At 44.8% G+C, this 12032-nt stretch overlaps 5 protein-coding genes across 5 annotated transcripts; 1 reads left to right on the top strand and 4 right to left on the bottom strand.

The window, feature by feature from the left end:
• Positions 1-392: 392 nt before the first annotated feature.
• GL218_02097 (Pre-mRNA-splicing factor CWC25) lies at positions 393-1788 on the bottom strand (the record flags this gene model as incomplete). The annotated part of the gene is made up of 2 exons (XM_033578589.1): positions 393-1605; positions 1730-1788. The coding sequence occupies 2 exons, from the start codon at positions 1786-1788 to the stop codon at positions 393-395; spliced, it is 1272 nt and encodes a 423-aa protein (XP_033438235.1).
• Positions 1789-2082: 294 nt separating this feature from the next.
• Positions 2083-3667, top strand: GL218_02096 (COP9 signalosome complex subunit 2; the record flags this gene model as incomplete). The annotated part of the gene is made up of 3 exons (XM_033578588.1): positions 2083-2126; positions 2180-2402; positions 2462-3667. 3 exons carry the CDS (start codon positions 2083-2085, stop codon positions 3665-3667), a joined length of 1473 nt encoding a protein of 490 aa, XP_033438236.1.
• Positions 3668-4244: 577 nt separating this feature from the next.
• GL218_02095 (Peroxygenase 1) lies at positions 4245-5543 on the bottom strand (the record flags this gene model as incomplete). The annotated part of the gene is made up of 3 exons (XM_033578587.1): positions 4245-4600; positions 4670-4984; positions 5036-5543. 3 exons carry the CDS (start codon positions 5541-5543, stop codon positions 4245-4247), a joined length of 1179 nt encoding a protein of 392 aa, XP_033438233.1.
• Positions 5544-6307: 764 nt separating this feature from the next.
• On the bottom strand, positions 6308-7294 carry GL218_02094 (NmrA-like family domain-containing protein 1; the record flags this gene model as incomplete). The annotated part of the gene is made up of 2 exons (XM_033578586.1): positions 6308-6773; positions 6909-7294. 2 exons carry the CDS (start codon positions 7292-7294, stop codon positions 6308-6310), a joined length of 852 nt encoding a protein of 283 aa, XP_033438234.1.
• Positions 7295-8412: 1118 nt separating this feature from the next.
• GL218_02093 (putative Nudix hydrolase P35G2.12) lies at positions 8413-9489 on the bottom strand (the record flags this gene model as incomplete). The annotated part of the gene is made up of 5 exons (XM_033578585.1): positions 8413-8657; positions 8822-8972; positions 9136-9283; positions 9354-9388; positions 9448-9489. The coding sequence occupies 5 exons, from the start codon at positions 9487-9489 to the stop codon at positions 8413-8415; spliced, it is 621 nt and encodes a 206-aa protein (XP_033438240.1).
• Positions 9490-12032: the final 2543 nt, after the last annotated feature.

The raw sequence follows: 12032 nt of genomic DNA, 5'->3' as shown, positions 1-12032 counted from the left end.
GCTAGCTAATCCTCAGCGCCGTTTACTTTTTTGGTTGTAGTACTTCTCGCTGGAAGACCATTTTGGTTATAGAAGCTATGTTTTTCTTCTATTAGACGAAGACTTTTCAGCAACTCGCATAACCATTCTAAATCACTTGAACGAGCGATAAAATACTCGAAATTAGACTTTGAAAATATGCTTGCACCCGTTTTCGTTATGAAACAGTCTGTCGTCACCATTTTTACATAACGACGCTTACCAACGGTAGGCCTATGAGGGCTGCTTTTACAACCGGGTAGTAGTTACTCGTATCAAGGCTATGAAGCCGGAGAAAATCTCCTATATTCCTGATTTAGGCCGAAGAGTCCTTACCCTAAGGTACTAGTCTTGCGGCAATGCCGTCTTTTCTCTCAAGAAATAACTTGTCTTCGTAAACCATTCACGAATTCTTTATCGCCGTATTTTCCAGACTTCTCCCGCGCTTTGTCATCAGCTTCTCGTTCTTGGCGCTCTTTTTCCGCGAGTGCTGCTAAACGCTTCTCCCGGTCTTGATCGAGTTCAGATGCTGCCTCTTGCATAGCTGCGAGCTTGCGAGCTCGCTCTTCTGCGGCTGATTCTGCAGAGCTGTCGGTGCCGGCAACCTTACTATGACGATTATTGCTGGGTCCGTCTTTGTGTGGCCGTCGATCGTCGCGGTAATCACGGCGGTCACGGCGGTCACCATCATTCCAATCGTTTGAATAGCGTCGCCGTTCTCGCGGTCGATCCCCAGAATATTCCTGGCGTCGGCGATATCTATCGTCCTTGGTATCACTACGACGCGGGCTTCTTGATCGGTCCCTGCGCAATCTATCATTATCTCGGTGTTCGCTTCTGGAGTCTGATCCCCTTCGCTCAGGTCGCTCGGCATGACGTTCTTTATGTTTCCTATTTTCCGACCTATCTCTCGAATCACCCCGGTCACGCGTGCGTCGCCGTTCCCTTGATTCATCTCTATCTCTCGAGTCGGATCGATGATGTCGGCGGTGGCGATGTTCTCTAGAATGCGATCTATGCCTATGCCGTCTCGCGTGTCTCTCCTCCTTCTTATGAGCTGGATTCTTCTCATCTGCTTGTCCCATGGAAGCGAGTAGTTGTCTTCTCTTAATAGGATCATTCATCATAGTTTCGTACGCCGCCTGTTCTTGCTTCTTAATGGCTAAAAGAGGATCTTCTCGAATTTTTAATGCGGTATCTCTCTCTGTATTTGCATTCTGTAAGGCCATGAAACTCTCTGGGCCTGCAGTCTTCTTGAGATTTTCATGATCGGACCCCTTGGTTAGAATGTTATCGATGCGTCGCTTCCCAAGCAGGTAGCCCTCGAGCTCTTCAGAAGTACCATTTTGGCCATCGCTAGGGCCCTGGTACATCCAATCGACGCGATCAACAACTTTACGGCCTCCGGAGATAGCAAGCTGCTTTTGTAGTTCTTCTTTGGCGCGTTCTTCCTTAATCTCTTGGATGCGAGCTTCGGTCTTCTTGCGCTCTTCTAAAGCCTTTTGCTCTTCTTCGTAGACACGTCGCTGGTTTCGGAGGAGGCGGGGGGATGGTAGGATTTTTTGAGTTGCAACGACATGTTGGCGACTTAGTCGATGCAAACGTTGGTAAGAGCGATAGGATATTATAGATTGATGATGGGAAGTTGAAGTGGATGATTTATTGTTTGTCCGGTCGCAAAATGTATGGACCCTCAATAGGTAGTCGCCACCTAAAATGCCCAGCCACGCCTTTAGGTACTGCAGCGACATGGGAGGTACGTAGGTACATTATTTATTCAATTGGTAAGGCAGCAGGGGTTATTGGTACCTGAGTACCTCTTAAATGGAAGTAACCCCACAAAGCCAGGCAGCCCCACGTCGTAGATTCCCGCAGTCATTTAGAGCTCCGATAAGATAAAGGTGCCGTTCGCATCACGTCAAAGCATAAAAGCGTAACCATAACAACTTCATACAAGAACTTCTATAATAAAAACATCCGCATTCCACGTAATTCAACTATTTATCCACATCAAGCCATACATATTCTAGAACCGAATCATCTACTACGCCCAATACCGTTACGATGTCTGACGACGAGGATTTCATGCAAGAGTCCGATGAGGAACAGTGCGTACCTATCCCCATTGAATTACCGTCCCGCTAATAACTGATCTTCACAGGTATGACTTCGAGTACGAGGACGAAGATGGCGTTGAGGACTCTGGAGATGTTGATATCGATAATAAGTACTACAATGCAAAGCAGATCAAGGATGATGACCCTGAAGAAGCTCTCAAAGAGTTTCTAGGCATTCCCGAGCTTGAGACTGAGAAAGGTGACTGGGGATTCAAAGGACTGAAGCAAGCTATCAAACTAGAGTTTCGGCTTGGAAGATATGATAAGGTCAGTTTCCTCATTAATCAAATAACCCTCACTTCTAACAGTAGACTAACTATAACCAGGCCGTAGAGCACTACACTGAACTCCTCACATACGTCAAGTCTGCTGTCACACGTAACTACTCCGAGACATCCATCACAAAAATGCTAGATTATATCGAGAAGGAATCGGAGAACGAGGCAGCGCGAAAAGCCGTGGAACAATTTTATTCCTTGACGCTGAATTGCTTCCAGACAACAAACAACGAGCGTCTATGGCTTAAGACAAATATCAAGCTAGCGAAACTTCTCCTAGACCGTAAAGAATACCTCGCGGTTACTAAGAAACTCCGGGAGTTACAAAAGGTCTGTCAACGAGAAGACGGTACGGACGACCCCAGCAAAGGCACTTACTCTCTAGAGATATACGCCCTAGAGATTCAAATGTATGCCGAGACACGCAATAACAAGCAGCTTAAGGTTCTCTACCAAAGAGCACTTAAGGTACGCTCTGCGGTACCTCACCCGAAGATCATGGGTATCATTCGTGAATGTGGAGGCAAGATGCATATGAGCGAAGAAAACTGGAAAGATGCACAAAGTGACTTCTTCGAGTCCTTCCGCAATTATGACGAAGCTGGATCCCTACAGCGAATCCAGGTCCTCAAATATCTTCTCCTTACCACTATGCTTATGAAGTCTGATATCAACCCTTTTGATTCGCAAGAGACAAAGCCTTACCGCAACGATCCTCGCATTGCAGCCATGACCGATCTAGTAGATGCGTACCAGCGAGACGATATGGAAACCTATGTCAACGTCCTACAGCAGAATCAAGACATTCTAGCCGACCCATTCATCGCGGAGAATATTGACGAGGTCACTCGCAATATGCGTACCAAAGCCATTGTCAAGTTGATCGCACCTTACACACGCATGAAGCTTGCTTGGATTGCATTGCAACTCAAGATATCGGAGGCAGAGGTTCAGGATATCCTCGGTTTCTTGATCGTAGATGGCAAGGTCAAAGGTAAGATTGACCAACAGACTGGTGTGCTCGAAATAGAATCAGACGGCGATGCCGAACGAGTACAGGCTATGGATTCTTGGGCCTCGGCGTTAGTTGGTCTCTATACGACTATGTTCAAGGATGGCGAGGGATTTCGAATGGCCGACGTCGGCCCCCAGACAGATGATGCAACATTAGCCCCTATGTTCTCTACAGAAGGCTCTCGGCAAAGAGGGCTCGTCTCTAAGGGTAAGAGGGGTGGCAAGGGTCTCTTCAGTTAGAAGCACCAGTAGTACGGAAAAGAAGAGAAAAATAAGTCGGACGCCGCAAGGTTTGAACTGGCGGACAACTTTATTCGGAAGTGGTTGCAATGATCAGCGCCTCTCACTCCCCCCACTCATCATAGACTCCAGTGAGACGTTTATGGTTGCACGATTACCCCATACCCTTTGCATGCTCGCGCATCATTTTGTGTATGCTTTGTCTCATGCAATACGGTGTGTCGAGGTAGGCAGGAGAGTACTTGCCTAATGATATTATGATTAGGATGATAGAATCCCTCAGATATGAATAAAGTCCCCAATTATGAATGATGAAATTCAGACTATCCGTTTACGTCGATGTAGACATGACTATTGCTAGCCGTCTAAGAAACTACTAATCTAGCTTTACGTTGACCTCTTACTCCTATGTCTCTTATTGAGCCCGTATAAAAATACGAGGATTGAGAAACTACCTAACCTTCCTAAATCAGGAGGAACTGAACTTATTGCGATCAGATCATTGTGTACACAGAAACTCTTTATCCTAGGTGTATGGCTAATCTTGGGATATAACAGCCCAGGCGAAGAGCACACCTTACCAGTCATCCAAAAACTCTTGTCTTGTCCAATCTGCTCCTTGAGGAGTGTTCTCCTTCCTCGACCTGTATTTTTCCCAGCCTGAAGGGTCACTGTATGAACCCAGAAAAATCCACACAAGAATAGCCAGCCCGACGACGATTGCCACGGCAAGCTTCACTGGATCGATTTGTTTCTCGATTCTACTTATATCCCCATTTCTTGTAACGCTTCCGATATGCTTATGATGTGTCTCATTTTTTCGCTGTCGCTCCTCGGATCGTTTGAACAGGACGCTCCCGTCAAAGGCCATGCGGATGTCTTCACTGCCTACGATACCGTTATGGCGTCGAAGTGCAAGATAGAGAGCCGACCCTGTTATCAATTGTGAGTATCTTCTATAATAATTGGTATAATTAAGGAAAATAATAACAAGTAACTTACATTCTAAGATATTGAGGCTCCAGTCGTGGAAAGTAGATACGGATCTCTGGTCTTTCCAGAAACGTAGGATGTCCCGGATATCCATACCCCCTTTGCTGTTCTGGTCGTATTTAGCCAAGATGTTCTCATAAACTTGATTACCCCTGACCTGCCCCTTTTCATCGTAAGAGGCTTTGCCAATACTATGCTTGCCGTTGCTATTACTGTCGTAACGAATTCGGAGTAACGGGTCGGGGGTAAAACTATCCCTGGTAGGATATGAGAGGATTGAATGGAGGATAGACGCAACCAAACACGAGTACGTAATTCCCCATCCTAGGAGTTCCGTCAGCAGCTGTCAAGATCTAGAAATCTCTCGAGACATACCTAATTTCCTGTACCCCTTATACGTATCCCTCGGCCAGATAATTCCATCCTGGTCGGCGTCAAAATACTCGGCGTTTTGCCGCAACATATGTGCTGGCTCATAGGTAGCAGGTAAAATCTGACTTTTATCCGTTTGTTCCGGTAGATCCCATGGAATCGTTCGAACGAGAGGAATGGTATCCCCTGCAGAATCTCTTGCTTCTGATCTCTCTGGCACGGGTACCCTGGCTATTTTTGGCGTCGTCTTAGCATCAGTGCAGTTGGGTTTCTTCTCATGAGGCACGCGATGGATTCTTTCGGGGGCAGAGACTCGTCTTCTCCCTGAGCCTGAATCTGCCTGCTGCGATGACACGGCTTCTGGGGATCTTTGACCCAGCTGCCCGTGAATTGACTCGGGAGAGTTACTCAGTTCATCTCTGTGTCGTATGCTTAGTCTCCGGCTCCTCAGGCGCTGAAAGTGCTCAATGTTTTCGTCTGCTGGTTTTTTGGCTTCGCGCGAGTGCTTCATGTTCGTTATAAGAAATGTGGAGTTGTTAGTACTTGATTAGAGACATATGGCCCATGTGCGGTATTTATAGACAGACATGGTGGTTATTTATTAGGGATACCAATACTACCATCATGGATCATTCATACTTAATTCCAAGATAAATTTATATCTCTTATGACATATGAGATCTTTAACAAACTTTTTCAATCTTTTACAGAGAGATACTAGTACCCGAGCTGCCGGCGCCATTTATAATGGTCGTAATGATGACATCTTCAAAGGTACGAAAATTGGAGTAATATCGTCAGGTAAAATCATCAGAAATAAGTCTGCCCAATCGAAAGATTTCTATGTGTCTAAGCTGTAGATTACATATGTACCAGTTCAGGCCGGTGAACTCTAAGCTACTGGGTATCACACAGAAGACGAGTTCAAATAGGGTTATTACGAAGAAATAGTATCTTGTGAATTGAGTCATGTCCAATCTAGTTTCCATAGTTCATAAATCGCCGTCCATATATTCACCAACCATATCTCACAGTGTACCAGTTCTCCCATCCTCCGTGATCTTCAGGATGTGTCCAATCCGACCGGGCTGGACTCTCTCCCAAAGCGTGCCCAATCCCTCCTTAATACCTTTCTCATTCTCACGCCGGAAGAATTCCTCCGCACTTCTAATGCGATGAGGATGAATCTCATCCAACAACTTGTAGTCCCTTTTCAAGATACCTTTATTGCCGCCTGAGTTCTGAAACGTAGTCCAGAACCCTGAGAAATTCTGTTTAAGACTCAACGGCTGGGTCGTTCGGATCTGCGTTGTACCCCGCAGGAAGCGAAGGGTTTATCCCCGTCCACACATCGGCGAAATATTCGTCGAGGCCGAGGTTGATGGCGCGAGCTGGGTGTCCAGTGACCTTTTCGAAGGCTTGGGCTAGTTCGTCGCGCCCGATGTGGTCAATAGCAACTTCGAGATCGAGTCCGTTCGCTTGTTCGGGGTGGTCGAATAGCCATTTCACGTAGTAACCGCAGTCGTCCAGGGAAACGTAGGGTACAGCACCGTCTTTCAGAGGCAGACGCCACGTCGCCACGCCATTCTCAACAGAAACAGTCATAGGTGTGTTATAGGAGATGGTCATCTCCATATACGGACCAGTTGTAAAAAGGGCGGCCTTCATGCGATGTTGATTTTCGCGGTTCTGCTGTAGGATCCATTCGCCGATACGTCCTTTGCCATCGTAGTGACCGGCTCTGTCAATATCTAAAAGTTAGCATATAGTCTACATAATATTTCATTGATTGTCATATTAAGTGAACATGATCCTATTATTAGTATGCCTAGATACTTCGAAGGATAAAGCTTATGGCGAACAAGAGGAAACCAACCTGAACTCGGGCCTAAACCCACTCTTCTTATAAGCAAAATCAAGGTTCCCAAAGACGAAGAACTTCACCCCCTCTTCAATAGCTAGCTCGTAAGCCCTGATAGACCAGAAGATCTCAGTCTTCTCGCCGGAGTTAAAGCCGTCAATGTTGACAAATGCGCCCCAGGCACCGCGGAACGTGGCCCGTAGGTCTTTCTCGGAGGCAAATGTGCCGATGACGGGCTCCACTGCCCCGAAGGACTGAAGCTTTCGGAAGCGGGAGCTAGAGGCGTCGCGCGTAAGTGCCCGGATGGTATAGTTCCCGGATTGCAAAAGATCCCGTACGACAGGGATACCCTGGGCGCCGGTACCGCCGACAACTGCGATTAGGCGAGGTGAAGACATCATGGGATAAGATTTTTATTTGGAGTAATAGTTTCTTGAGGACTCTGTAATAGATGTTGTGTAGTGAATCGTATTCTGGAAAGTTAGCCAGGTTTCCCAAAACCCTCACTTTATATATTTTACATTTCGCCCTTGAATATCCCCTTTTACATTATATTGCGTCTTAATCTGCCGTTATGCTGATGGTGGCCGAGCCTGCATTTTCTGATTATTCTATCACGGTGCCACCACCGTCAGTAATCGGACACCCAAAACCAGACGTTAATTATTGGTTGAAACCCATTGCTGATAAATATTATTAAATCGACTAAGGCCACCTTCTAGAAAGTTACTATTTCTAATGAAGAATTCTGATGCCATCAATGCATGGAACTTTGCGTGGCGCGGGAACTAGTTTGCCGTATATACGCATACCTAGCCAATCGTATGCCGGTAGTCGATTTGATCAGTAAACATATTTTACCTATTCAGCCAATAATGATACACCATCTATACTGAATTCGTTTCCAGGTTCCTCTCTGAAATGATTAATCAAATAATCTATTTGAGCCCCTTCACAACTTAGAAATATCTCAGTTAATGCTTCTTAAGATGATATCAAATATCGTATCTAAACTCATACCTCCTGATTAATTATCACTAATTATTAAATAGTAATAGTTGTAAAGTTATTCCTAGTTAGAATAGTACCTTTAAATGAAAATTATTCGGGGCTTTTCAGTTCCCTATAATTATTACATATGATAATATATTGACTCCCAGGCAAGTACTTGTTACTATATTTTGGACTATAGTTTACCTTAGGTACCTAGGTACCTATTTTTAATCCACTGTAGCTATAACTTGATATGCACAACTAGATGTTCACTTCGAGTCACAGGTTTAAGAATCATGAGTCTTATAAGCAACCAGTCCCAAAGTAATGTAACCCTATGGAATATTATTCCTGGATTAATGGCCAATCTAAAATATGGTCTATTTTCCGGCGCATTGACCGCGAGAAGAAGATCTCAGAACGGGGTATTCGTCAACAACAGAAAGTCTATGCAGAGTACACAGTAATGATGAAACGTTCCGTCCTCGCAACCCTAAGATGAACCCTAAATGATTATAAATCGACCTTAAACCTCATAGCTTGAATTCTTGGCACACTCGATTCCCTCGGCAAATGTGCCTACTCGTGCGTCGATTGCGTAGCCCTCTGCTTCGAGCCTCTTGCATTCGTCGTAGAGGTTGGTCAGCGGGACTAGGAAGACCTCAATGAACTCATCTTCTTCTAACTCGGGCTGCAAGTTCTGATTCTCAGGCAGACTCATGTCAACAGTGACGTGGACCATTCTTAGATTAGTATTGCAGAACCCGGGGTCTGTAATATTCTGTCAGCAAGCTACTTTTTATCATTTACTATCATGTAAAGACTCGGTGGAATAGGACAAATTGGTATCGTCCTTAGCTATCTAGGAGGGAATATCCTTCAGATACTATCTGATACATGAATAACCCATGTCACAGTAATGGAGAAGTGCTTACCATTAAACATCATAGGCGAAGTCTCAGATACCTTGGCCACGTATCCAGTTTCCTCTTTCAGCTCGCGAATAGCAGCTTCCTCTACGGTCTCGTCTTCGTCAATAAGACCAGCTGGAACTTCAATAGTGACCTTGTCAATAGGTGCGCGGTACTGAATTATAGATGTTAGCAAACATATATCCGATATTTAACCGACAGAAAAGGGGGATAAAACGGAGCCCCTTAAGCACAGACCCAAGACGCGCGCGCGTCCTACTCTGGCGTAAAGTCTCCATCTTAGATTTCAAAGACGACGAGAAACTCCAATCACTAACCTGTTTCTGAAGAACAATTTCAGGCCCAGTGGGCTTTTCTAGAATGGCAACAATTCCGACGCCATCTATTTCACTCTTTTTGGGCCTTGTAGTACGCTCGGCTGACTCCCAAGTACGCGTTTGACGTTTCGAATCAGTGTAAGTTAGCCTAGACGTATCATAGTGTTAGTAATACAATCTAGGGTTAATTATTAGACACTTTATATATATATGCCTACTTGACAAGTTTGGTCCAGACGGCATCGCCATTCGCCTATAACAGTCAGTGTTAAAAGATCGTGTTTAATTCGGGGCGTCAGGGCGGATACTTACGAGGGGTTCTGTGGCTAGAACCTTGGCGTGTTCAAAAGACATGATGGATTAAGTAATTCTGTTGACCTCTACGTGTACCTTGATGATAGAAAATTCGGGGCTTTTATGTTTAATACTAGTAGTATTCTTGTTATAACTACAGCATAGCAAAGAAATGCAAATAAAAGTATAGGTTTACAGATTGTGCGACCGTTTGGTGTAGCCTTACTTTTTGCTGCTGGGCGTCACCGATACTTTGCCAGCTGTCACCTAGAATCCGCCAGGTGTAGCTATCAGACTAACTACCATCCACCATTAGGGGGCAGATGCTTCTTCATTATCTACGATATGAAGATCCTTGATATCCGGGACTCCCTCATTCATCCTTATCCACCGCGGCTTCATCGTCTTCAATCTTAAGCCTTTTGATATTCGGCATTTCATCGCCATCGTACTCCTCGTCGTCGTTCAAAAACTCTTCTACCTTCATTTGAAGCGTCTGGCTCGGAGGCATCGTCATCGCGGGTTTCCTCTCGGTATTCCTTGAATGTATCGTACTTCCTTACTAATTTACCCTTCTTTGGAGATTCCTTTTCGTTAGAAGTTCCATATTGCTTTGTGCTCGAGGAATCCCTGAAGGCGTCATGATGCTTACTCCTACATTCTACATCATAGAAGAAGAGTTCGCGATCGGGAAGTTTCGATGGATCAAGATCATCCTCCGTCATGCCGCCAGTGTTATATAGTGTGTACCAGGATGATTGGCCAGGTTTCTGGTCAAAGCATACCCTGTCCGTACCGTCTCCCTGCCCATCGTGGTGGGTAAGGTGGTGAGGGAAGTATCTCTGATGAACGTTCTTGTGAAAGGAGAGCTGATCTTCAACAAATTCAATATTCTCCTGGCAGATTTTTTCACCTTTTTCGTGAATAGCAGCTGGATCAATTGGGTAACAGTCTAGAAAACTTTCTCGGAAATTGTCTAGGGCTTGGGCCAGAGGCTGTCCAAGAGGGGCTTCTTCATCTGGATCCAACGCTGTGTTGAGGAAGAGTGCGCGGGCGTGAAAAGCTTTGTAGGTAAAAGCCCAAAATGCGTTATCATGAAAGGCGCTGGACCATTCAAAAGAATCTTTAGCTCGGGCAAAGAATTCTTGTGGCTCCATAGAACGGCAGAGCGCCACATTATCTGCCGCAAAGTTGTAAATATCTGCAAGGGCAATGCTGATGACTAACGGTCTCCTGTACGCAGACGGCGACGTATAATTTTCGAGATATGAAATGAGTGAGGATGGCGAAGTAGGAAGCGGTGCTTCCTCACTATCGAATCATTCTTGGGGTCGCGCTCTTCTAGGGGTTGGGTTTCCCACTTTAGACCTCCGAGGTAGTCCAAGAACATTATGTGAGAGAGAAGTGGTACATATTTGCTCTTGCGCTTAGGTGCCATATCGTCGATAAACGTCACAAGAAAAATTAATTGGAGTATGCGAGTTAGTGTAGAAGAAGATGATAGATGACTTGAAATGAGGAACGCGCCGGAGAGAATGTAGAAGTCCGAAATTATTATTACAAATTCTGACACTTAGCGTGGTGATATTAGTTAGAAGGAAGGATGGTGGCTGGATTCCATGGATATGGAGCTACATGCAGTACAATTAGCGAGATACCTAAAGACTTAGTAGATGGTTGCTCTAGGGAACATACTGAGATGCATAGACAGGTGACAGGAGTAAAGATACGATGCCAGGTGCGACGGGTACCAAGTGACATACAAGTGGGGGAGGAAAGGATAGTAGGTACATAAGTCTAAAAATCAGTGCTGCAGATATCGAGGAGTTGGCTCAATGGTCAGGAGCAACAGTCAGTTTGTATGGACCACCATACATGCTTGAAAAATTGAGGGGTTCGAATCCCCATGGGAGAAGTTTCCGATGGTTTTCAGGTTGTTTTCACACTTTCTCTGCGAGATGATTTTGGGTTTAAGGTAAGTAATGCCCTATATCGCTTCCGTTGAACTCAATCTGGAAATCTGAAGAACCTCCTTCCATACAGGCGGTGGGATGACCAATTTTTTTTTTCATAACATAAAACATATGTCAACAATACCATACTGGCTGCACTTCCTTCTTTACTACTAGTTCAAAAACCATAAGAAACACAAATCATATATTTATTTCTTACGAATGAATAAACTATGTTATATTTATTAGCAGCGTAGGAATTTACATTATGACTGAAATTATTCATCTATGGAGACTTAATTAAGTAAACCCAAAAAAAAAAATTTTGAGATGAGTTGCTCAACTAAGTATACTCGAATTCCAAATCTCATCGCGTATATCTAGAGGAACTGGTGAGCTGGTTAAGGCAAGAAAGATTAGTACTCTGTTCCTTTATTCTCGTATCCGGCACTTTCGCATCCACCCGGTTCGGACCTATATACGGTAGTAGTTATTCGGGCGTCGGTAGGGCCCCACGTTACACCATGGCCGGTTCTAAAAATAGGTATTCCGGGTAAGCCGTTAACCTAGTCATTTCCAGTAATCGTACCTCTTACGTAATTACCTACCTTAGGTACCTATAGTAAGTTGTCTGTCTCTCTTTCAATATAG

This window comes from Daldinia childiae (assembly GCF_008694065.1).
Source record: "Daldinia childiae strain JS-1345 chromosome Unknown Scaffold2, whole genome shotgun sequence".
NCBI classification, from domain to species: Eukaryota; Fungi; Ascomycota; class Sordariomycetes; order Xylariales; family Hypoxylaceae; genus Daldinia; species Daldinia childiae.
The sequence above is the reverse complement of the archived record's forward strand: the minus strand, read 5'-3'. Positions and strand labels throughout refer to the sequence as shown.